This window comes from Sipha flava, unplaced genomic scaffold (assembly GCF_003268045.1).
Source record: "Sipha flava isolate LNK unplaced genomic scaffold, YSA_version1 167_pilon_pilon, whole genome shotgun sequence".
Classification (NCBI taxonomy): domain Eukaryota; kingdom Metazoa; phylum Arthropoda; class Insecta; order Hemiptera; family Aphididae; genus Sipha; species Sipha flava.
Window position 1 is genome coordinate 101,015 of NW_020271856.1, and position 25,085 is coordinate 126,099.

General features: G+C 33.4%; 1 protein-coding gene across 1 annotated transcript; it reads left to right on the forward strand.

Annotated features, from left to right (window-relative positions):
* Positions 1-1,184: 1,184 nt before the first annotated feature.
* LOC112679718 (AP2/ERF domain-containing protein PFD0985w-like) lies at positions 1,185-5,744 on the forward strand. The gene is made up of 2 exons (XM_025549607.1): positions 1,185-1,693; positions 1,982-5,744. Exons 1-2 carry the CDS (start codon positions 1,649-1,651, stop codon positions 4,913-4,915), a joined length of 2,979 nt encoding a protein of 992 aa, XP_025405392.1. The 5' UTR covers positions 1,185-1,648; the 3' UTR covers positions 4,916-5,744.
* Positions 5,745-25,085: the final 19,341 nt, after the last annotated feature.

Below are 25,085 nucleotides of genomic sequence, written 5' to 3' on the forward strand. Positions count from 1 at the left end.
TCTCGTCACGAGTTTCTGGTCGCGAATTGCCGAATTAATGCAAAAACGTGGTTTCAAAAAATGCGTTAACCGTGTTTCGCCAGAGGTGTCGAAGTGATACGTATCTATATGTTATGCACTACACGACAGTGGCGTACATTCAATCTTGCTCTGGGGGGGGGGGGGGGGGTTAAACAAAAAATAATCGTTATCTTTTTTTTTCGTTGCACAGATAAATAAGATAAATAACTGCTATAAATAAATATTATTTTATACAACTTTTTTACCAATTTACAGTTTACTTTTACATTACAGTAAATTAATAGCTACTGGAATATAAAAACTAGAGCTCTTAATACACGTGAATTCACGGAATTCACGTGTCACGTGTCACGTGTAAAATCCAAAATAAAAACGTATATCCTTAACTTAATACTGTACTATTAATATTTTATTAAAACTTCAAGTGTATAACATAAAATTACTAATTTTACCATTGTAAAAATGAATATATATTTTGGATAAACATGTATTTCACGTGTACACGTGAATTCCGTGACACGTGTTTTAAGAGCTCTAATAAAAACAGCATAGTTAACAAAACTTTTCAAACACCTATCTATCAATATAATTATTTAATTATCATAATATTTGTATAGTTGTATATTTTAAGTTCAAAGCGTAATAATGAAACTACGAATATATTACATCAATAATAAAACAATTTTCTTTTCTTTTTTTTTTTGGCCCTTAGGGGGAAGGTTTGAATCCGGAAAAAATTGTCGTTAACGAAATACAAAAAGTTTTGCTTGGTTATGACCGACTGCAGTATTACCACGTGCATATTTCACAATGAAATCGCGGTTCGAACACGTTTATACGAGAAACATTTATGATTTCATGCGCAATGTGATATTTTATATCCACGCCGTTATTGCGTTTCGATATTCTACCGGTAATATCATTTCGAACGCATACGAAACGTATTCGCCGGTAATTATTGTCACGAGACGCGCGTCTCATTGATTGATCCACATTCGCGTTACGCTGTTACGCTTCGTGCTTGTTGTACGCGTTGGTTTCCAAAACATGTTTACGAAAACCTTGAGGGGAAGGGGGAATAAAAAATTCAAATTTTGAAAAATTCCCCTTTTTTTGCGATCGAAATGTGTTGCGTAAAAAACGTAATGCTCGTTGTCCCGCGTAACGATATTGGAACGTGTACGGGCATAATGCGAACCATGATGAATTTTATGATGTTTAAATAACGTTCGATCTGTTTGTCGGACGGAGAAACGAACGCGAAACATAAAACGTTTGACAAACATTGCGCGACCGTTAATCGGTTTACTCCGTTATTGCGTGGTGGTTATTTGCGTTGGATCCACATGGAGTTTGAACAGACATGTCTTTTTTATTTAAATTTTTTTTTTTTTCCTATGTTATTTGCTCATGAAGCCGTTTACACGATATTATTGTTGTTACAACGTTCGAACATTTGTGTATTAATTAAAGGAACACGCGTCATTATCGTTGACAAACGGTGACTCGTTGACATACACGCGGATCCGCGAAACCATCGCGGACAGCGTTATTAGGATATAACGCGTCATGAGCGTGGCATTTCCGCATAGTATCTACACGCAGTCACGCGCGGCGACAACACGCGATGATGAATGCTGGGACCAGTGTACGCGTGATCACCGCGATATTGGTAAGTTGAATCGGATTGTGATGGGTGCTGTGTATAAAATCATAACCGTATGCGTGGCGTCTTATTTCCAAAACGAACGAACGACATGACCAAAAATGCATCACGAAAAGTTAATAACGTAATCCGTCCGGAAAGAATAACCTTAGAACACAATATGCGTACATTCCGTAATAACTCCTGTAGGATATTTGTGTTTGTATACTTGATCGTATGTTTGTTATTTGTAACCGTTTAGAATGATTTCATTTGTAAACTGTGCAACGTCTAAAATTGTTTTTCTTGGTACAGCTAACGCAGAACCTGTTGGCGAAATGCGAAGACAATCATGGCATCGAAAACGGACAGTTACCATTTCCCATGGACCACTTACATAATTTTGAACATCACACAGGACAATCAGACCATTCATGTAGCATCAATGAAGTGGATCATTCAGATTTCTTAGATCATTTGAACGCTGTGGGAAAAAACAATCCTGAATTTGTGTCGCAATTGCAAACTAACATGTTACAGTCGAACGGTTTGAGCAAGACGATTTCGAATAATAATAATAATAAAAACATTATTCGGAGTGTTGAGGTAGTTCACCACGACGGTGATTCATTAACCAAATACGAAACAACACATCACGACGACGATATGTTCGACGAAACCTTAATTCCGTCGCTCTCACCGTCCAAAAAGCCGATCAGTTACACAAAAGTAGTGAAGAAAATGGTAATAAAACGTGGTGGTAAGAACGGCGAACAAAGTTCCGCCCTGGGATCCAGTCAGTCGGGGAATGAGATGTTGGACAGCGGTAATTTGCAGATCATCGGAATTGACAACGACATGATGTCCGAATCTCGAACTGTGTCTCAAGTCGATCGAGCGGGAAATGTTAGAATGCCATCGATGTCTATTCAGCAAGGTTCCAAACTATCGGATGGTTTGCAGAACGTAGTGCGAACAACGGTGACGAAAACCACCACTACAAATGAGAGAGACGCGTCGAACGACTCGGGGAGCGGATCTGCAAATGGAGTGCAGGGTCTAGTAGATTCAATGCCTTCGAATAATATCATGTTGACATTGAGCCCTTTGAAATCCGATTACAACGGCATCACTACCGACAGTTTGCGATCCAGTTCAATAGACGGAGATGGAATTTTTGAAACAACGTCAACCGCCATAACGGACGGGAATGATCGTAACGGTAAACGCCGACAACAGATACCTCGTAATAAACCGTTTAAACGAATGAAAACGACAATAATAAAACACGAGAGTATACACGACGATGAAAACGACGACGACAACAATGACGACCATCTGGGAGACTTGGAAAAACACGACAATGAATCTAACGCGGAATTCGTAAGACCTGCTAATAATATTGTGGTCGAAATAGAACCCATGGTGTATAGCCAATTGAAAAAAACCACTTCGATCAATGGAGATGATTTCAACATCGGTACTCAGATCGGAAGCGACTCACCACGAAAACGAAAAAATCGTGAAAACAAACCCAACAGCTTTGCGAATTCACTATCTCAGTCTGGAACCACAACCCAAACGAACCATGAATCCAGGTCTTCGGCCTCATATCCTGGTCTTAATTTATCCAAAAATCACGGTGCATCAAGACAAACACAAACGAATACGGTCGAACTACAAAAAGCGAATGACGAGACCGATTATAATGAGTTAAACGGCCCAATGATCAGCTTCAATGCTGATGATAAAATGGGTCAACTAAATGGTAACATGGATTTAGATAATATTTTAACCACCACAAATCAAGATAATGGTAATATGGTGTTTGCTGATAATATGGAACATATAGACGGATTTAGGCCTGGGGGTTATATTTTAGTGACAACGCAGGGAGTGGGCGGCAACGGTTTTAGAAAAGTTAATGGTAACAATCGTATGAAAAAATCTAAACGTGGAAGATCAAAGAAAATTTTGGTAAAAAATATAACGTATAATGGTAGAAACAAAAATGGAAAAAGAAACGGCGGAAGAAAAAGAAGAATAAATGGGAACAGAATGAGAACGAGAACAGGAACGAATGGGAACGTGATGGGAATGAATAAAGGCAATAGTGGGGGAAAGGCTACTAGAAGGAGAAGTGGAGTGAATGGGAAAAAGAGTGGTATTGGTGGCGGTGACAGTAAAAGAAGTGGTGAATTGAGCAGCGGTTGTAGAAGTGGTGGTGGAATGAGTGGTAGTAGGAGTAGTGGTGGAATAAGCGGTAGTAGAAGTAGTGGTGGAATGAGCGGTAGTGGAAGTAGTGGTGGAATAAGCGGTAGTGGAAGCGATGAAAGAACAAGTATGGCAAGAACCGCAAGATCGTCGGGACGTCAAAACGCTGACGGTAAACTGTACTCGTCAAGGGTGTACGTGATCGAGTCGCCGGAGACTTCGTCGTCATTTACGAAGAGCTATACGAACGATGCGAACAAGCATCAGCACGAGTCCAAAGTGTGCAACTGCAAGAGACAACAACGGTCGTTGAGCCGGAGAAATTTGAGCGATGAGAGCACCGGCGAAAAAGAAAACCGCGTTCCCGCGGGGAGTGACGACAACCAACCGTCTGCGACGGACTCTGCTCAGCCGGTGTTTTTCAACGGACGGTGGAAATCGATCGCTGGTGAAAGGATGACGGATGCGCAACACCGCAAGGCCGATCTATCGGATCTACTTCTGACCGCCGACAACATGGACCAAGGTGCACGACGTTTGGGTGGTCCACCGGGTCCGCAGATCAATGAATTGTCCGGTTCTCGTCCGTTTTTCAAACTGTACGGAGCGCGACATCTACAAGGTTCAGCTGCAAGCCAACATCCGCCACCGTCAGGAGACTCTGTTTCGCGGTTTGGTGATTTCAAAAACGACTTTTCCAAAATCGCGTTCGCAAGAATGATGCCACCGACGGCTCCGCATGGGTTCATGGGTATGCAGTCTGACGGGATAAACACGGTATCGTCTGGAGTGTATCAGCTGCGCGGTGACCGCGGTGATTCCGGTCATTTCGGGTTCGAACAGATCGATGAAACGGCGAATACGGACTATTCAATGGGATCTGCGACCGCCGTGAACGCTCCCGTCAATGACGCGACGATGAGCAATATGAATGGAGTAACGAGGTACACGAAAATAATCAGAACCACCAAGACCGTGGACGAAGATAACCCTGTTCTGGAAACGATAGACGTTGCTCGTATTCAGTCGGAATAAACACACCACTAATATAAATATAAGTAATTATATACATAGTAGTTATATGTAGGAAACTCTAATAATAATAATTTGTACCTGTAAACACATCGATTATGTTAGTAATGCAGTGCAAACAAATGTTACCAGTCGAAAAGTACGAAATGTTCAATATTATTTAGTCATATATCGTTATTAAAATATCTGTTTGAATAAAATCATTAATTATTGTTATTGCGTTGATTTTAATCGGAGAGGAGATTGTTGAAGACATGGAAATCTATTTAATTTCAAGTCTACGGTTTTATAAGCACGTTATATTATTCGTTATAATACCTATCTATTATGTTACATTATGGTGTTGGTATTTAGATAGTACGCATCGACGGCTTTAAATATTCCATAAAGTATTATAATATTATGTACGTTTTTGGCAATTTTAACGTAATTTATTTTTATTCTTAACTTCATCGTTCATTATTACGATTCGTTACGTAAATAAATAAAAAAAAAAGAACAAAAAGTAATACCGTGTACAGCTGCTGATATATCGCGAATCATTTATCAAAATTCTTGAAAAATCCTATACCGACCGAGGAACACTTCAAGTTACAACAACTGTTGATGGCCATATTTTGAATATCTCGTCGTATTTCGATTTCTAATCACTTTTTAAAATGATACACACGAATCAACCAGAAACACCGGTCATACGCACGCGCACATAGTCAAATACGTTAAAGTACCTACCGAGAAATATCCTAGTGCGCATAACATTATAACACTGTTAATCACACCGTTCTAACTACGTTAAGTATACAATGATATATGAAATTATTTTAAAATGTAATATCTGTTGTATTTTTTTTTTAATATTTAATTTTTTTTTTATATAAGTCTTTTATAATATCATTACTTATCTACCTGTACAGTGAGAAATGTACACGAGTAATAATACATAATAATACTACACTTTTGGCAGAACAGCAGATATTTTAATTCTGTCATTAAAACTAAATTGTACAGTAATCAAATAAAGTGTAAGCAAAAAACAATAAATTTAATTATGTTGTTATAAAATACATTTGACAAGCCGTAATAAATACGGAATGGGTTTATTTTACAGTAGTAAATGAGTAGAAAATTCTACTCGAGGAAAAAAAAAACGTTGATTGTTATTTTTATTTCACTTAATAAATTTCATATTTTCGTATTTTCCTCAACCAAAAAATTAACTAAATATAATTTGACCTATAGGTTATACTCGTATATTGTCATAATGTCTTATGATAGTATTTTTCCTTTTCGTCCGTAATAGATTTTTGCCATCAAAAACATTATGGATTCACGCCACGGATACTGCAGTAGAGACAGTCACAAAGAACAGGAAATTGCTTTATTTCAATATTTTTACAAGTGACATTAAAAATTGATCTCTTTTATACAATACACTGTATCAACTTCTTAGTCCCTTTCGGAATATTATTAGCTAAAGATATAGGAACACTTTTCTCAGTTTAATAACTCAGTTTATTTTCAAATTTAGCCGTAACGTACAGCACATATATCCTAAAAGTGCCCGATGTTCATATATATATATATTAGGGAGGTGCTTAGCTATAAAGGTAATTTTTTTATTTTTTTTTCTTATACTTAGCTGCAATGACCTCTAAAATATGTTCATTGTTTTAAATAAATAATTTTGGTTAAATTTTAACATATTACATCATCCCCTTATTAACCTCACGCCTCAAAGAGAGTAAAATTTAGTAAAAAGGGGCACATTTTCGGTTACACACACTTCATTTTTAGTTTTATACAAAAGTCATAAGAAGAAGAACCTTATTATTATTTTAAAATATTATGTATTTATATAAACATATTTTATCATATCAAAACGATGCATTGTTATCGTACGTAGATTTAAAACAAGCGTTAAACTATTATCAATCAATATTTGTTTTAATTTTTAATATTTAATCAGCTGAATTACGTCGATGTCGGGTAACAGTAAAAAAAATAATAATAATAAGTATTGAATAATTAAATAAATATAAATTATGTATATATTGTTATAATAATATACAATTAATGTTTAGGAAAAACATAAAATGGAAAATTAATTAATTTCTCAAGTTTTAAGTAAATTTATAGATAAACGCAAGACATTTACATACGGGAAAACTGCTAATATTTCACTCCATACGAAAAAAATAATAAGCAAATGAAAATGTAAATGAATTTGTGAATTATTATTATAGAATTTCTTTATATACCTACTATATTCATTATATCTTTTTTTGTTGTTTGGTATTATTTGTACATTTAATTTTTCAAAAGGTCAAATTTTGAACATAGAAACATAAAGTTGACCATAATTAAATACAGGTTGGAGTAAACACAACCCTGCTTTATCCAATATTTAACACTATGCTTTGTTGATTGTCATAGCAAAAGCTGTTCTCATTGGAGATTGACGCCTAGTAAATGAAAAGGGAAGAGTAAATGGGGTAAAATAAATCCTAAGCAATAAAATACGCTGACCAGTTATTGATTTTAAGTCTAAAAAATGGTCGTACATATTTCGTTCAATAAAACTTGTATCATTCTTTAGATTGGACATTACATTTAAATTGATCAATAGTATTACGTCACATTCTTTTGACACTATGTTTAAACATAAAGACGTTTTTCTTGTCCTCGAAACATATTAAAAATTGTACCATTTATTTCATCAAAATTTTAATTTTTAAGTGCAAGAATAGCAAATTGTGAAAAATAGATACATTTTCTAAATTAAAAATAATATCTCCAAATACGTATTTTATTATATCACTTGAAAATAACGATCGTTTTATTTCAATTGAATATTCATCAATGTCAATATTTATTAGTGGATATTTTTAACAAAAACATAGAAAATTTCATTTTATTTTAGTTTACTCACATATTTCTAAATAGTTAAAGAATTTTAAAATATGGTAAAATCGAAGAATAATTTATACTGTTTTGAATAGTAAGCTGTTTAGAGCTATGTGAGACAACTGGTAGAACTTGTCTAAAATCTCCTCCCAAGGCATTAACTTTTCCACCAAACAAAACATCGTTTTCAATTATATTTTTTAATAATCGATTAACGACTATTACTGTATACGCACTTGCCATAGGAGCTTCGTCCCAAATAATAAATTTTGATTTTCGAATAGCTGATACCTCTTTACTATTAACCTTCAATGATGAAACTGAAGTATCTGTCAAAATCAAAGGTAATTTAAATCGATTATGCACTGCGCGACCTCCGGGAAACAACATACTATTCCAGTCCAAGCAACCGTTAATATCGTTCACCATCCAAAGGTGATGAATGGTACATTCTGCCATTGATTGGCAAATATTTAACTCGTTCTTTCCATTGATTCCCAATCCAAACATAATGCATATAAGTCTCGAGATAACTATTTAGACTTTTAGTTTTTTTATTTTTATATAAATTTAATCATCCTATTAATGTAGTACTTTTCATCTCTGCGTGCATTAAAGCTTCTACTACATTATCATTGGTGAAATGCGCTTGTTGTTAATCAGGTAAATGTTCTGCGAGTCGTACTTAAGTATAAGATTATTCATCCAACATTGCACCAATCCAACTCCTACCTGAGTATACAAGTATAGCCCTGTCCTATTTTTTTTTTTAGTTTTTCTATTTTTCACTTGGTTTCATGAACACAACAAATATTAACATCCCACCTCTTCAATACTTCCCCCAAATTCTCTACTTCTACCTGTTAACTTTCCAACATGACACGTGTCTATTTTCACTGTATACCTATCTCTTATACTTAGACGCAGATTCAACCTGGAGCGCTATGGTGACGTCCCTACACCGTTGACATTGCCAGTGTTGGGTAGACCTCAACACACAACTCGTCAAACAGATACCACACTGGCTGTCCGGCTGGTATCATACTCTTCATCATCCATACCACCATCTTCTCTATGATACTTCCGCTCACTTGTCGTCTTCGTGCACATTCAAGAAGGGAAAAACCTCCCAAGTTTTTTTTCGGACTCCTCATATTCTTTGACAAAATGTTTACACCGGCTTTCAACCTAACGCAACCTCATTAAGTCGTCTCTTACTACTGACTGAGGAACAGTGGAATATTTTGATTCCTATCCACAGGAGGTTTAAAGTGAATAAAATTATATGATTGTCATTGTTGTCAACCAATAATGGTGACAATAATAATCATACATGCGTATTATAAAATAATAATAAACAATTTTAAAATCAAAATAACCGTCTATTGCATACATTATAAAATAGCATAGAAAAGAGTACAAAATATTTGGTTTATTGAAAAAAAAAATCACAATTTACTCGTATTAGTAAATTAGTTTGAAAAATCCTTTGTTTTTAGCCTTTTAGGTTAGGAATATTAAGGATTAAAAATAATCATGATTATCAATCACTCTTAAATGTCAATAAGCATATTATATTTATGTTATAAGTATAGTAACTCTCCTCTATACTGTAATAAATAACTTTAATATTAGAGTAATCTTTGAAATACTTTATGCATCTAAGGACTACGGTAGGGGTTATTCATCCCCCATAGTCCCCTATTGAGTAAACGCCTGATTATAACCTTCAGTGTATCTGATCATTTTCATCTGAACATCATAAAGAGAAAATTATTTATTTTAATAAACGCCGTCAGTTTTTAGTTTTTTGGTTCTCGATCGAAGTCCAGACCTATTCGTTTGAATCGTGACACGATGTATGGCAATGAAATGGTCTATAATCACGCGTAATGATGCGAGTATGCATATTATTTGCGTAGAAAGACGCTAGTTCTGATATATACGAACGCGTATGTGAACATGCTTACGGAAGCCTACGGTTATTGATCCTTTATCCCGTATCTGTTTACGAAATCGATTACTATAATACGTTTACTGCAGCAATGATTCCGGAATTCGGTGGCTTTGTTTCTGTTAGCCGAACGTTAGCACAACGTTTTAATAAGTAATATGTACTGCCGGAGAACATGCACGCATTAATACATAAGTTTCAATGGCCAACCATCGCGACTACAGCATGGTTAAGGTGATTTTTATTTGTTTTAAAGCAAAAATAATTAATCATCCGGCGTGAGGTTTGTTCGAGTCACGAATGGTCGAAACCGGTCATTTCTGTTTTCAACGACCAAACACAATAATATGATAAGTCTACCAGGTGCTGTGATTCAACACGGTATCATATTAAGCACAATTCAGTATTACGCCGTAACCGGTGCTGGGCTTAAGTCTTGGGAGGTCACCACCAATGTTACTATTAACCGGAGGCCGTGTTGAAAAGGTAAAAAAATTATTTTATACGAATCTTATATAATTCTTTAGTATGTTATGTTGAAATTGAATAATAATAATGTATGAATTAAAAATGAATTAATGTCCACATAACAATCTTAAGGTACCTCTACAGTGTACACAACAGGGAAAAATCTAGCTAGAGTAGAACTTCTCAAACTAGACGCTTAGAGAGCACGTAGATCTAATCTACCCAGATCAGTTTAGCTCGTGCATATTTGCTCATGATATTTAGGGCGTAGATGATTGATTGCAATATTTGGTGCGAAACATGTCAGATCAAAAATGTACTGCAGCTGCAATTAATTATTGATTCTAACAAAAAAAAAAATCAAGAGGTTTTGGGTGAAATTTTTTTATTTAAAAAATAAATAACGAAGAGCTCACGCAAAGTTGCTGAAAGAAATCGGACTAGAAGATACTACTTCGTATGAAAATTTTTGAAAATATAGCGCAGTTAATTTATATTTTTACGCCTCTGCGTGTACTTATTTTAAACTTGAACAAATATTGTAAACGAAAAATGTTATTTTTTTATTTACGAAAATTTGACGCATATCCAACGAGATTTTACCATTTGTTGTCAAAAAAAAAAAAAAACTTAAAAATAAAATCTATGCAAACGCAGCCCGCTGTTGAATAGCTCGTCGTACAGCTCCAGATAATAAGTGGACGTTTTGTTCCAAATTTGGAGTACGACGTTTCAAACTTGTCTTACTGCGATCGTCAACTAAAGAAACTAATACGATTATGACAATAATGATATCATGGCTTTAATAAATATGTAAATTATAAGTAAACGAAAATATATTTAATTTTAGTAGGATACATTTATTTTAAAATACAACGAAAAATAAAACTGAAAAGACCCCGCATTGTTTTGTTGCATCTCTCGTATTATTTTAACAAAAAACAAAGTTAAATGTTAAAATTAAAAATAATAATCTCCACCCCTTGCTGGAACAATCGGTTATTCGTTTAAAAACCTTTACAAGCCAAATTAACGTTATGTTCCAAATTTTAAACTTTTACCGAAATAGCTCGTGTTCAACGTTATAATCCTTTCAAGTCGTAAAACTAAACATTTCGTTCAATAGAAGTATGAATTCTTGCCGGCCACGTTTACAAAACCGTGAATTTCCGTCAATATCAGAAAAGTTACCGAGTTACCAACGAAAAATATAATTCGTTCTAAAAATCACCGCATGTACCGGATTTTCATGATTACATTTTATCCGAGAGAATTTTATCGGTCGTGTACAATGACATATAATTTACTACCCAGTGTTTGAAGGATAAAGGGAAGAACTTCTTCGTGAAACCGATGTACGTTCCATAGGTACTTCGCTCATGATCCGAAAAAACATTATTAATTCATCTCGACACAGAATATAAATGGGAACTATTATGTAACTCTTTAGCGGTCTCGCACACCACGTACGTACGATATTCCAAAACAATTTAAACATACACCCAATATACATGTATGCTATCATACATGTATATTGTATGTATGTATGCTGCGCGTCGTTATTTATTATATATTGTGTTATCATGTGTGCAGTCGGGTTACACGTTTTATAATTGCGTTCGTTAATTATAATACAACCGGTGACTTTTTTGGGTATCACGTTTTCTCGTTCGACGTGTTTTAATTGTTTTTTCATTTCTCCCCCCCCCCCCCCTCTGAGCGCTGTTGACGTTACAATACGCGTGCAAACGGCGTACCGTAATAACAACGTGTCAATCGAAAATCACATGGGTTTTTTTTTCTCTCCGGTATCGCTCCCGACCAATAGCCCTCGATGACCCGGGTACACCGTCGCTGTTCCTCATCGTCCACGTACACGCAGGCTCTTTGTTCGCCGACCGAGGTTAATGGAAATTATTTTTGCTTTTTTTGTTTCCCCCCTTAAAATCTTTCAACTGTACACACCGTCGTGAGTATCGTCCGCGACCGCGTGTCGGACCGTACACACGTGCGCGCGTCGAAATCGCTTCATATTTTACAGAGGCGGTACGCCGTAATCGTACGGGGTATTACTGTCGGACGATTATGTGTTTTTCGAATTCCCGAGCGACCATTGTACAGGCATTCGTCGTGCAACAAGGAATATTTAAAAATACATTTGAGTCGGGTTCCGTTCAAATTGACGTTTTACGTTCGAACCGGCTTCGAGGTACGTTTTCCCTGCAGCGTCCAAATGCATTATCGCTAGACTGCACGTTTTTTATGTTTTCCTAGTCGCGCCAACGTCGTGCATCGGTAAAATGACGCACTACTAGTCTGGACCGATGCGTCTACACATTAAAAATGTCCCAAAAACTTGTGTTCTCATCGAACGAGCATGAAATATTAATTGAATTACTGGCACGAATTAGGAGATTTTTGACAGTGCTAACATATTTTTCATTACAATACTTTATATAGCTGTATGAAATTCGAAAATTAAACGACAAAGAGCAAAGCATTTCACCAGTCACCAAATATCTGGAACATAATTAAAAAAAAAAAAAATGATTTTTCTACATAAAATTGTTTTAAGCCTCGAGCAGTGTAACCTATGCTGCCTGCGTTCAGGGTAGCATAGGGTTCACGTCAATAACAAATTCATTAAATTCGAAACCGTACATAAAATCTGTTTGATATCAGTTATAATTGATACGCTTTACTGGGACGTCCGTAAAAGACGACGACGACGATGTGTATTTACATTTATTTATTTGATTACGCAATCGAAAAACAGATGTCACGAAAACGTTAATCACGTAGATACGGCTCATGTCCGCCAACACGTGTCTTCTTCACTTTTGTACTAGAAATTAATCTATATATAAAAAAAAAAAAAAAAAAAATCAATTACATATAGTCTATTCGCCGATGGTCGCAATGCAGAAATATGGATTTAGTGATGTTTTATCAAACGTAGCACTCCGAGCGAGTACGTAATGAAATAAATAATAGTTGTTATTCCGCTGTTTGTTGCAAATCAAAAACGCTCATTTAATAATAACACCAAGCACGTGTACATATCACAATTGTTCGATTTTCGATAGATGCGAAATATTTTTAATTCAAATACGACTAATAATGTTTTCGTCGCGTTTCGAATTGATATTTGATTTTTACGCGGTTGCGTATGTGGACAATACGATGGCGAGCATGTGTCTGTTTTTTTTTTTTTTTAATTGTTGCGATATGAACGCTTAAACGTATAATAGTTTCCCGAAGGACAAAACACATGCAGATATTACGTATTATTGAACCGTGCAAGCGTAAAATGCTTTGATAAATCAATGTATAAAGTCTTGGCTGTACAAAGAGAATCGATGCTGACGATAACAAAGATTATGTACTGTTTTAATTCTACGTCAAGTCCTGTGTTGGATAAATCGATTAAGAAAAAACAGATAAACTTTATTAGACCGCAGTCATATAAGGATAGAAATATAGCTTCCTTCTGTAGGATGAGCCTATTTAAGTGATAATATATTATAATGTAAACAACAATATAGTATGATAATAAAATTATTTCGTTTTCAAAAATTGCGGTTCAAACTGTTTTTAAGTAAAGTCAAGAGATCTCGATATATGTAATCCATTGGAAACTATGCGATTTAAATTTAAATTATTGGAAAAAAATAGAATAACTGCAGTTAATGCGGCACGTGTGCAATTATATTTTAAAACCCCGATGGGTATACCCACGAAGAAATCGTCCATCATTACAGAGTTTTAATAATATTTTGAAACATTCCGATTCGGAGTGAAACTCGCTATAAACGCCATATCTGATTGGTCGACATGATATTTTAATCCTAAAGAGGACGCCACACCTGCGCATGTGCTGTCTCCGTCACGAAAACATACAACACACCAAACGTACGCTTAGTAAAACTAATTTTATGTTGTTAGTTTAAATATTATAGTAATCCGACCGGTTATCATACTCAAAAGGAAGAACATTATCTGTATTTGTAAGTCAGTTTTTTATCTTAAGTTTCAAACGAAGTTTATATTATTAACAAACGAATATGAGAATGTAAAATATTAAAAAGTTAAAAAAAAATACTCATAACTCGATTAAAATTAAAATATTGCCAAAAATCGATGTACAAACACATATCATGTTTATTCCTTTATGTTTACTAACTTATTAGCTCATATTAATATTAAAGCTTTCAATACAAAATGGATTTTTACTGAAAGCAAATTTGCTATCTAGTACGTTTGTAACCAGGAGAGGATCTATGAGGAGTTCAGGAGGTCAGTTGATTCACAGTTAATATTTGTTGATGAAATTGGCCTCTTGAAGACTTCTTATATTTTTAAGTGTGCCCACTTTAGGTCGAAGTTAACACTGTCGAAGTTTAAACTGGGACCAATGTATGTATCACATGTAAGACTGAATAAAATAAAATAAATGTGAAAATTTTCAATGAGAATTTTGAATTAACTTACAAACACATATTGTATGATCTTATTGTGTACTTTTTTTTTTTTGTTTGTTACTAGGTATACATTTATAATCCAACTTCAGCCCTAATAAGTGACCCCTTGAAATAGCCTAACCCACAGTTCTTTAACTGTGAATCCACCCATGGAGACAACACATGCAGTCGAAGATTAAAATATCTAATAACCAGATTTGTTGTGTGTGTTATCCGCTGCAGTAACAGACAAAAGGTATCTGTTGAAAAATTCAGAAAAATTCCAATTAGTTAAAAATACATAATCTTCAGTACCTCATCGTTCAAAATATTTAAAAATAAAATAATACGAAAATATTAAACTGTATTGAAACTGTAAATAACCACTTGGGTTGTAATCTATGTATCCCTATATACCGTAATATTTACTCATATTTTGTTGTTTTATTGGTTATTTCTTTTGAGTACGTCATAAATAAACTCTTCGATCTTATATTAATATTTTTCTGAAAATAAAATCCTCAGCCAACGTACGCGATTTTGGCGCAAATGTATATTTTGTTACATTTTAAAAATCTAATATTATATACCATATACATATATGTAAATATTACCACTAGAAATTTCATCATTAACATAGTAATACTGCGTTAACGACTGTTGAAACAATTATACCGTGCTTATTAAAGACCTAATTTTTAAACTGGTTACATTAGGAATTAAAATTGATTGATTGACCTCTATTGAATTTATATAGTAAAATTTTAGAAACGGTCTTTCAGTCACGAAGCCCCCTGAGCAGCGAACGTTTTAAATTATTTACGTATTGTATAAATTATAGATACCTAGAGAACCCGGAGAACGAATTTTCTTTCATTAATATTACGCACGTATATGTATGTAGTTATAGTTTTTAATTTTGAATCGTTCAGTTGAAGTAATATTATAATATTTTTAAGTACGTTTCGAAACATTTCGTAAGTGCCGATATTAAGTAATGACAATTTAATCGTACAAGTGCATGCATTAAAATTTTTTAATAACGAAAAACGTGTTTTGATGGACTGGCTGTATACTCGTGCATTATGCCACTATTACATATAGCTGTGAGTTTTGTTTTACTATAATCCCCTACATAGTTTTGACAATACATCTTAACGCTGGTAGAAGATATTACACGCAGCCAAATTTTGGGTTCGTGAAAGGTTACCTTTAATATAAAACAGTCATAATAGTACAGGTACACGCAGTTACACTGGCATTAAGTTGCGTATAACCGCAAACAAAATATTAAAATATTAAAAAATATTAAAAATATTATAATACGCTAACATTTTACTACCGCTCAACCTACGATCCGTTACCATAATATTACTTTGTATTATCACAGTGACGACGATATCGGTTTTCTGTGCTATTTTCGACGAATCGTGGTTGTATCGTCATAACTCGAGTTGATTGGATACAATTTTTCTACAATCGATACCACGTTCTATATTTCCTGTATGCGCATAATAGACAACAGTGGCGAAGCACGAGTATTTAAGTTGGGGAGACATTAAAATAATACGTTACAGCCCCCCCCCCCCATTTATAACTTTATATGTATTTATGATAAAAGGGACACGGTCTTTTATTTTTTTATTTCATATTTTTTTTTCGTATGAGTAGTTTATTATTCCATCATTCAACATTTCATTAATTAAATCATCAGGCGTAGTAACGAATGACAATAGTACAATATTTTAATATTTAGATACGAATATCACACCAGAAATAAATAAATCGTATAATAAAAACCAACCAATAACTACGATAACAAAATTGCGTTGAACGAAAACGCATCGACGCGAAAAGCAATGACGGTTACAATAATGTACCTAATGAAATAATAAATACGAACGCGAGACATGTCATAGCACAATGATAATCCTCACTCAATAACCTATTCCCCCTGCACAGCGTGCCTTGAAAAACGAGACGCTGCAACGCGTCGTCTCATAATATTAATTTTTATATCTGTATTTGAAAGTTAATAGAATTAACCATTACACTACAACGAACGACAGCTCGTGTGCACGGTCCGCAACTAATCTATTTTAACAATACTAATACGGTTTGGCACAAAAGTAAAACTATGATAAATATTGAAATATTTATTATATAAAAATAAATAAAATATAATATAACCAAATTATGTATCCGTATTAAAAGTAGGTAGACATTGTCTCATTGTCGCCTATGACGCTTCGCCACTGATAGACGACATACAAACCACATGAACACCCGTTCAGCGATGTATATATACCGACAAGTTTTTACGCGTTATATATTTAACTTTATTAACGGGTGGAGCCCTAAACGAAAACTTCAATCATAATGCAAATTGGATAATGAATAACTTACAGTATCTTCAAACGCAAGCGCGTGCGCGTTTAACGAGGAACGATTAATATATAAAAACATTTGATCGGAGTTCTACTACCGGCGGGAAACTTAAACTTAAAATCTACGAGCCTATTATAGTATAATAGAAATGTTAAATGCATGTTCGTATAATAATTATATAATATAATAGTTATATAATTATATAACTCACCTTAATATTGTCACAGAATATATGAAATCAAAATGGTCACTGATAAGATTTTACACCGAAAAGTTAAAAAGTCATTCGGCCGTTGTTACGGAGTCCCAACAGTGTATATATTTCATATATTCTAAGGTTTAATGAACAGTATGAGTGATAACGATGAAGTACATTCAATGTTTTCCAGGGGCTAAAATACTGTGTACCCTGACACTCTTTGTGTCCCCTAAATGACAAATGCGTGTCCCAAGTGTTTTATAACGTGTTTTTAGTTTTGATTATAAAATTAAGTAATAACAAATATTTAGGAATTTCAACACAATTTTATTATAATTTTTATTTCAAAATAAATCAAGACTTGACACTCGAATAATTTATTCGGGTTTCGGGTTTCGGGTGTTTAACTATCACAATACAACATTAAAATGAACGTTTGGGTTTTAATAACCGTTATTATTCGGGTTAATATTGGTAAATAATACGGGTGTTAAGTAATCAAGGAAAATCTTATTTTTCATTGGTGGAGGGGGAGGCTGAGCCCCCTCCACCAATAAAATATTTATATTTTTTATTACGTGCCTATGTAATGAAATATCAATTTCTTATACAATTGTGCAACAGTTTTTTAGACCAAACTATCATTATGTTAATTTCAAGCAATAGTGTAACTACGATTTATTTTGGGGGAAAAGGGGATTATTTTATATGTGTATGAAGCTCATAAATTATAATATCTATTAAAATTAAAAATACTTACATAATGTCTTACTCCTAGTTAGTGCGGGAATGCATATCGCATGCAACAAAAAAACTATTTTGCATTCTATGTTTGTATTTTTGGTGCGTGCACACACTAAAAACGCACTAGCTAGAACATAGTGCGATTCAAAAATAATAATATTTGTACTTACGAACGTTACGATGAAATTAATACACCAACAACAATTGACAATTACACGCCATACACTGAACAAATACGAAAAACGCGAACAATTTAAGGTAATCATACGTGAAACATCAATTCTATTTCGGACAGTATTACAATAAATAACGACTTTGTGATTCGCAAAAGTAACTAACCATTATCTATTAAATTATAATAATACGAGGTATCCGCATAATTTAAAAATAGTATACCAGTTATTTACACTTGAATATTCAACATACCATACCATTCACGCACACCTGTCAATATGATATAATGCTAATATCTTTATTTAGATAATTAATTAATAATTTTGTATATTATTTGTAAAATTATTCGTGTGAATAATAATTTTACTATTAAACAACTAATAGCAAAATTGAAATAAACACAAAAAATACATACAAAATGATATATCACATAAATATTGTAAAATAAAAAATTATTCGGATTTCGGGTTAAAACCAATATTTTATTCGGGTTTTGGTTAATTCGGATGTTTTTAAAAAAAAATCATTCGGGTTATATGGGTTTTAGGTATTTGATTTTTTAAGAGTTTTTAGGAGTGTTACGTGTACGGGTTAATTCGGGTGCAAAGCCCTGAAATAAATTGAGAATTATTATCAATTTTTGAATTTTATACAAATATCGAGTGATAAGAACTTGTCTTATATCATACACTAGTGGGATATTGCATATTGTTCCGCATAACACGTGTACCCCGGACAGCATTTAGGATGATACAACCCCCAGATGTGTTTTTTGCTACAGAAGTCTGCCGAAGCCCAAAAGTAACAGTTAAATTAATAAGTGTGTCCTCTGAAATCAGATGTATTTTAGGCCCTGATGTTTTCAATACAATTACCACAGAACAAATGTTATCGCTTTTAAAGTTTTAAGGAACTAGGACTCCATAAATATGGTGACTGGATCTTGTTTACATCTACGAGCCACCAATTTCATATATTCCGTGATATTATTCACGGGTAGACGCAGGGAACATTTTAAATTCCGCGAGAACAACGCTTTTTTTTTTATTTATTTTTTTTATTTACATTTTTCCTCCGGTAATGTTTTCTCCCGCGTTGGTTCAACGTATTATAATAATACATTACGTACGCACAACACTCGACAAGAGATGTTTAACACGCATACACCACGTTAATACCTATACCGACTGCTTGGCTCGCGGGTTCGGTTAAAAATACGTCCTCACTGCCGACCAAGGGGGTAAAGTAGAAAGGTATTTAGTCGAGAAAATTAATGTTTGTCTTCGAGACGAATAAACAACAGCCAAACGATGACGACGCCGGATGTCGCCATGGCGACTCGACCGTCGAACTAACACGACAATAATAATTGGGAAACACACACACGTACTACGTACACATGCATTCGGGTCCAAAAATTCTGATCCAATCCCGAGCGCGAGAGGTACATGTGTATCGTGTATCCAGGGCCATGGATAGAGAAACCCGGGCCCGGGAGTATATCTTAAGATATATCTTAATTTTTTCTGCAGTGTTCATAAAAATCCTTATCATTAATTGTGTTTAATTTTTAATAATTTGTAATACCTAATTTCCTGGCCCTCTCAAAAATTCCGGATCCGGGAAGGGATCATCCTTTTTCCCTCCTTCTCGTCAGACCTACGTGTATAGTGCGTCGAATATCAATTCGACGTGCGATGCAGTGCGCACACGAAAAACCGTTACATAAGCTTGAGTTGATCTACGCGTTTTAACGAAAAAATACCGACACAGATTCCGACGGATGTACAAGCCGTTTTACATACAATTTACACGCGTTATTAATTACTGTCATTCTATAAAATACCAGTTTACTTTGTTGAGTACAAGTTTTAACTATGTTTTCCCAATAACTTTAATTAAAAAGAAGTAGATTCACGATCAATAAACGTTGATCCATACCGTGTACGATAAAAGAGTCTTGGTTATGCCGCACACCAACACACTTTTTAGTATATTAAAAACATGAATACTCAAGTATAAACATTGCCATTAAAACGTTTTTGTGTACAACATAATGATATAATGTCCAAATAATATTTTGTATACATTTTTTGAATATATTTTGCTATGAAAAAAAACACGGATCCAGTATTGAATACATTTGTTCAAGTTATGTATTATTTCACTTGATGCGCTTGCGCTAGGTCGGAGAATAATACAGTATCAGCATTTCGAGAGCCGTATTGAAAATGACATAATGAACATGTTTTAAGATAAGTTTTAAGCGATTGAAAATAAAATATTATAATACACGTGGAAAAATCGTTAAAACGTTTTGCCCTGCGTGCAAAAATGTTATTCGATTAATGTCATAATATATATATATTTATATTGATATTTATCTCAGCTCAGGATCAATATTGTTTACATTTACATTTTTACAATTGATTCATGGTTGAATAATATAATATTACATTTTGATTTTGTCTATGTTATAAGTATCACAGAGACTCTAACAGTAACGTGTTTATATAGGATTATCAATAAATATTATTGTCGGTTAAAATATTCATTATTCCTAATACGTATCGTACACAGATAACAATATTGCGAAGACGGGAAAGAGGAAACAACTTGATAATATGTGCGTATTTCGCACGGTGCCGCCGAGCACAATAACGCGAACACTCGTAATACGTAAACGGTATAAAAATGTATTGTGAAATAAGAGAGACAGGTGGTGGACGCGTTTGGCTGTTTCTTTTGTTTTCAAAAAACACTGCGCACAATTGTACAATACGTCGCGCGTACGGTTTATTTCACGTCGTTGTTGAAGAACAAAGCAGTCCGTTCGATCTGCAAAGTTGCGGATTGGTTTGATGGTCGGACGGGAAAAATTTTTCACTTTTCCCCCAGTAGAAACATGTACTGGTACAATAGACATGGTATAGTTTGAATATACCATATATATCATATAGTTCCGACGGGCATAGGCGTGAGCTGACCAACATTTCAGGAGGCGTCTACAATTTTTTTTGGGCCCCATCTTAACAAAACGTGTAGGTTTATTCGATAAATCACGATGTATAAATAGTTAAATGAACATAACTTTAATTTTTATTCGAAATTGTGGTCACAATGAATATACTTTCCTTAAATCTCGTACATTTTTCTCAGACACATTCAATAGGTACCTTTTATGATTTGTACTTTTGTAGTTGACCGTATGCATAGAAATTTGGAAAATTTAGTTTTTTATAACTTCTATTACGAAACGTCATTTATTTTTTACCAAATGTCTAAGATTAAATTACATTTAATTCGAGCAAAATCAGTTAAGATATTATAAGAGACCCTTACTCTTATACTTAAATTTTAGAACCCCATTTACAGCATAGCGGGGAGTGCTCGGGTACACCATGCAACGCCTATGCGGACGCGATCTCATCATTTGTCTACTCCTGAATTGCACTGAATAATAATGTACGTAGAACGTAAAACATGTCCGCAAAGTACCGAAAGTTTACAAACGTGTGGACACGAGCCATATGAATTTTTCGGGATGCGTAGCTTACCATTGTGCCGTATTCCAAGACCGTACGTGGTATTTTGTACAGGCGAGAAACCTGTATTTTTAGGCGCCGACGAGTGTAATGTTGCCTTTTCGTACGTACAACCTAACGCAACAATTCGATCAATAATTTCGTTGTAATCCACATCCGTTGTGGGTACAAACTCGTATACCTGTACAAGAAGGGGTACAAGAATTATATTACATCTTATAACTGAACGGGAGAGAGTTTGGGTGGTTTAACCTCATAAAAATTTTGTTTTTTTTTTTTTAACACCAAAGCGAACATAAGATATTCAAGTGTACCCTTACTGAAATAAATATTACACAACGCTTATTAATATTTTATGGACCGCGGATCGCGCAAAAATTAATGATTTGATATGATGATAAATTAAACAAAATCCACATTAATAAAAAAAACGATTATTATGGCAAACACGTACGCAAAATAAGATGTTTAATCGTTCGATAAAGTATACTTGAAATCGACAAACAACGTGTGTAAATTATTACTTTGGAGGTTATATTTAATTACTTTACACATAATACAAGTTATGGATAATAATTTTAAACTGTACATGTGATTGGAATTAATATGAGTTGATCGCTATACGCGCTTATTATTTTTTTTTTTTTTTTTTTAGAAATATTTTTAAACAAAATACACGATTTACTAATGAGTACGGTATGAAATTGGTTGTTTTTCAAGGGTGATAGATAATTAATTATGAAACAAAAACATAAACATTTAACAGTTCACATTATGTTGGTAAGGCTAGAAACAATATTTACAAAACGGGCAACTGTGTATGTTAACTAATATATTCTTTTAAGCGAATATTCAAATAAACATTTTTTTCTGATACGGATAAGTAATGTAAACTAAAAGTCTCATGATTCGTTAAAATGCATAATAATTATTTAAGTACGACATTTGTACAATAAAAACCATACCATAATAATTGGACCAGAATATTACACAAACAAAATAACTCTTCGAAGCAAATATTCACTAACAATTAAATTGCTTTCTTTTTTCTTTTGCAGCAAATAAAAATAATAATAATCATTTGTACTGAAAAGTCAAGTTTCCTGTAAAATATTTTTGTATTTCAAAAACAAATGTATAATGAACAAACGAAAAATAATTTATTTAATATTAAATAAAATACCCAGGGATTTCGGATGCACAAATTATAATGAAAATGTGACAACCGAATAGATTAAATTAGAATACCTACATTAAGTACGATGTTTTAACACAAATTATGAAAAACTTTTTTTTCTAATAGTTAACTTAAAATTTGTTTGTAATAAACAATTATTAGTAGTATTATAACATTATTGCAATTTTTTTCTGTATGCATCCGAAAATAATTATAAACATAATTGCGGTTTTTGATGCGATATGTGAACATAATATTTTGTACCCATTATAATATGTTAAAATTGTGAAATTGCCTTTGAGACCAAGTACCTTTTTGAATCGATTGATTTTTGTTGGCAATGAGCCTATAAGTCTACATGGGAATTGAAACACGTCACAATCGATTCGATTTGTTATGTTAAATTATTTTATTTAATGTATTTATTTGGATTTCGATTCGGAGTCCGTACTATTTCCTCCACGACCAACTGCAACGGAATATGATTTAAGTGCTAAATATCCATTAACAAGCCAATTATAACCAGATGATTACCATATCGTCATAGGTTTAACAAGGCATTCTGTTTGCCATTTTTACGTTGTATTATTTCGGTGCACCTTTACTGTTGGTTAGCTCTCCTGATGCTTCTAACATTTTCCGCGCATTATTTTTCCACAAGATACTAGTGATTCTACACGAGTTAAAAGATGATGTCACGAGATTATTTTTGTTTATTTTCAGAAAAAAAATAATTTACAGTTCGTATCAAAATTGTAAAACGAGTTATTTGATTAACGTTTATGTATACAAATATAGGAACTGCCAGTTGATTTTTAACATCATTTTTTACTTATTCAATTTCACATAATATTGTTTGATTTATTTTCCATTGCAGTTTATAATTTATTGTTAATAAGTTAAAAATTAAAAATATACGTACCAACAACATTTTCTAATATCACGATTAAATTGAAGAGTTAGTCGATTGCCAAAATAATATGGTAATTCATGATGAATGCTTGGATAATGGTAATTTCGACATTTACCAGAAAATAACGTTTTTCTCCCATAAACATTTAATTTATTTCTCACGATTTTCGTCCTATCTAAATGTGTATGATATTTTAGCTCTTTTAACATTTCAGTGACTTTTATGCTGCACACGGAAATCGGCTTAATTTTTAAAACCGTCGATGAATTCGATACAAAATCACGAACATGAAAATATTAATTTTTCATCGTTGGTGTGTTGCCGAAATAACGTACTCGGGTAAATTTGTTTCGTAATTTATTTCAAATTATTCTTTGCTTATAATTTTGACCTAATCAACAAAACTCATATTTCTCAGCCAATCTTGAAATGTACGTTTATATACGCCTGATCAAAAAGTTTTTCAAGATCGTTTAAATTGTTTTTACACAACAATAAAGTATTTTGCCTTCAAAAGGGGGTTAATATTTTCGAATTTTTCGGTAATGATCAATTCGATTTATGTAAAATTTTACACAATATTTATATTATATTACTATATTTCTCATCGGTACAAACCAACGTTCGCGCAATAAACAGAATAATTATCATAAACATACACAGGTATATAAATTGCATTGGCTGCATCCGAATTGCATGCCAAAAAAAAAAAAAAATTGTCCGAATTGCATGCCGCGTCTTAGAGGGTTATGCCGTGTACCCACAAGTTTATTTAACATGCACATATTAAATTTTATTTTGACTTAAACTCTTTATGATATGGTTGTTACAATTGATTAGTTTCTAGATTGAACAATTTTTTATATCCGAGTACACATTTCCATAAATCCGTATTTACATTTTATTTTATTATTATAAACTATTGAACTATCACCTTTATTATTTTTATGGTTGTATATTTTCAAAAAAAACTCCACCACATTTTCTATTATTATTTATTTGAAATGCCATATAAAAATGTAAAATACATTCATTTGATTACCCTAAACTACAATCGTTTTATTTAATGTTTAATATTCACACTTATCTAATTTGGTAAAATGTTTATTCTGATATAAAAATATTTCAATCTAGAAACTGATCGGTTTTTATTCAACCGTTTTTTTTTTTTTGAAAAATTATAAAAGTCAAAAATAAAGTTAATAAGTTAAGCTATACACATAAGTGCATGATAAATAAACTTGGGG

What these genes read in the sequence shown, in the direction of transcription:
- LOC112679718 (XM_025549607.1), top strand. Translation starts at nt 1,649, where the DNA reads ATGATGAATGCTGGGACCAGTGTACGCGTGATCACCGCGATATTG. An exon ending in GCGTGATCACCGCGATATTG is followed by an intron (nt 1,694 to 1,981) that starts GTAAGTTGAATC and finishes TTCTTGGTACAG; the next exon opens with CTAACGCAGAACCTGTTGGC.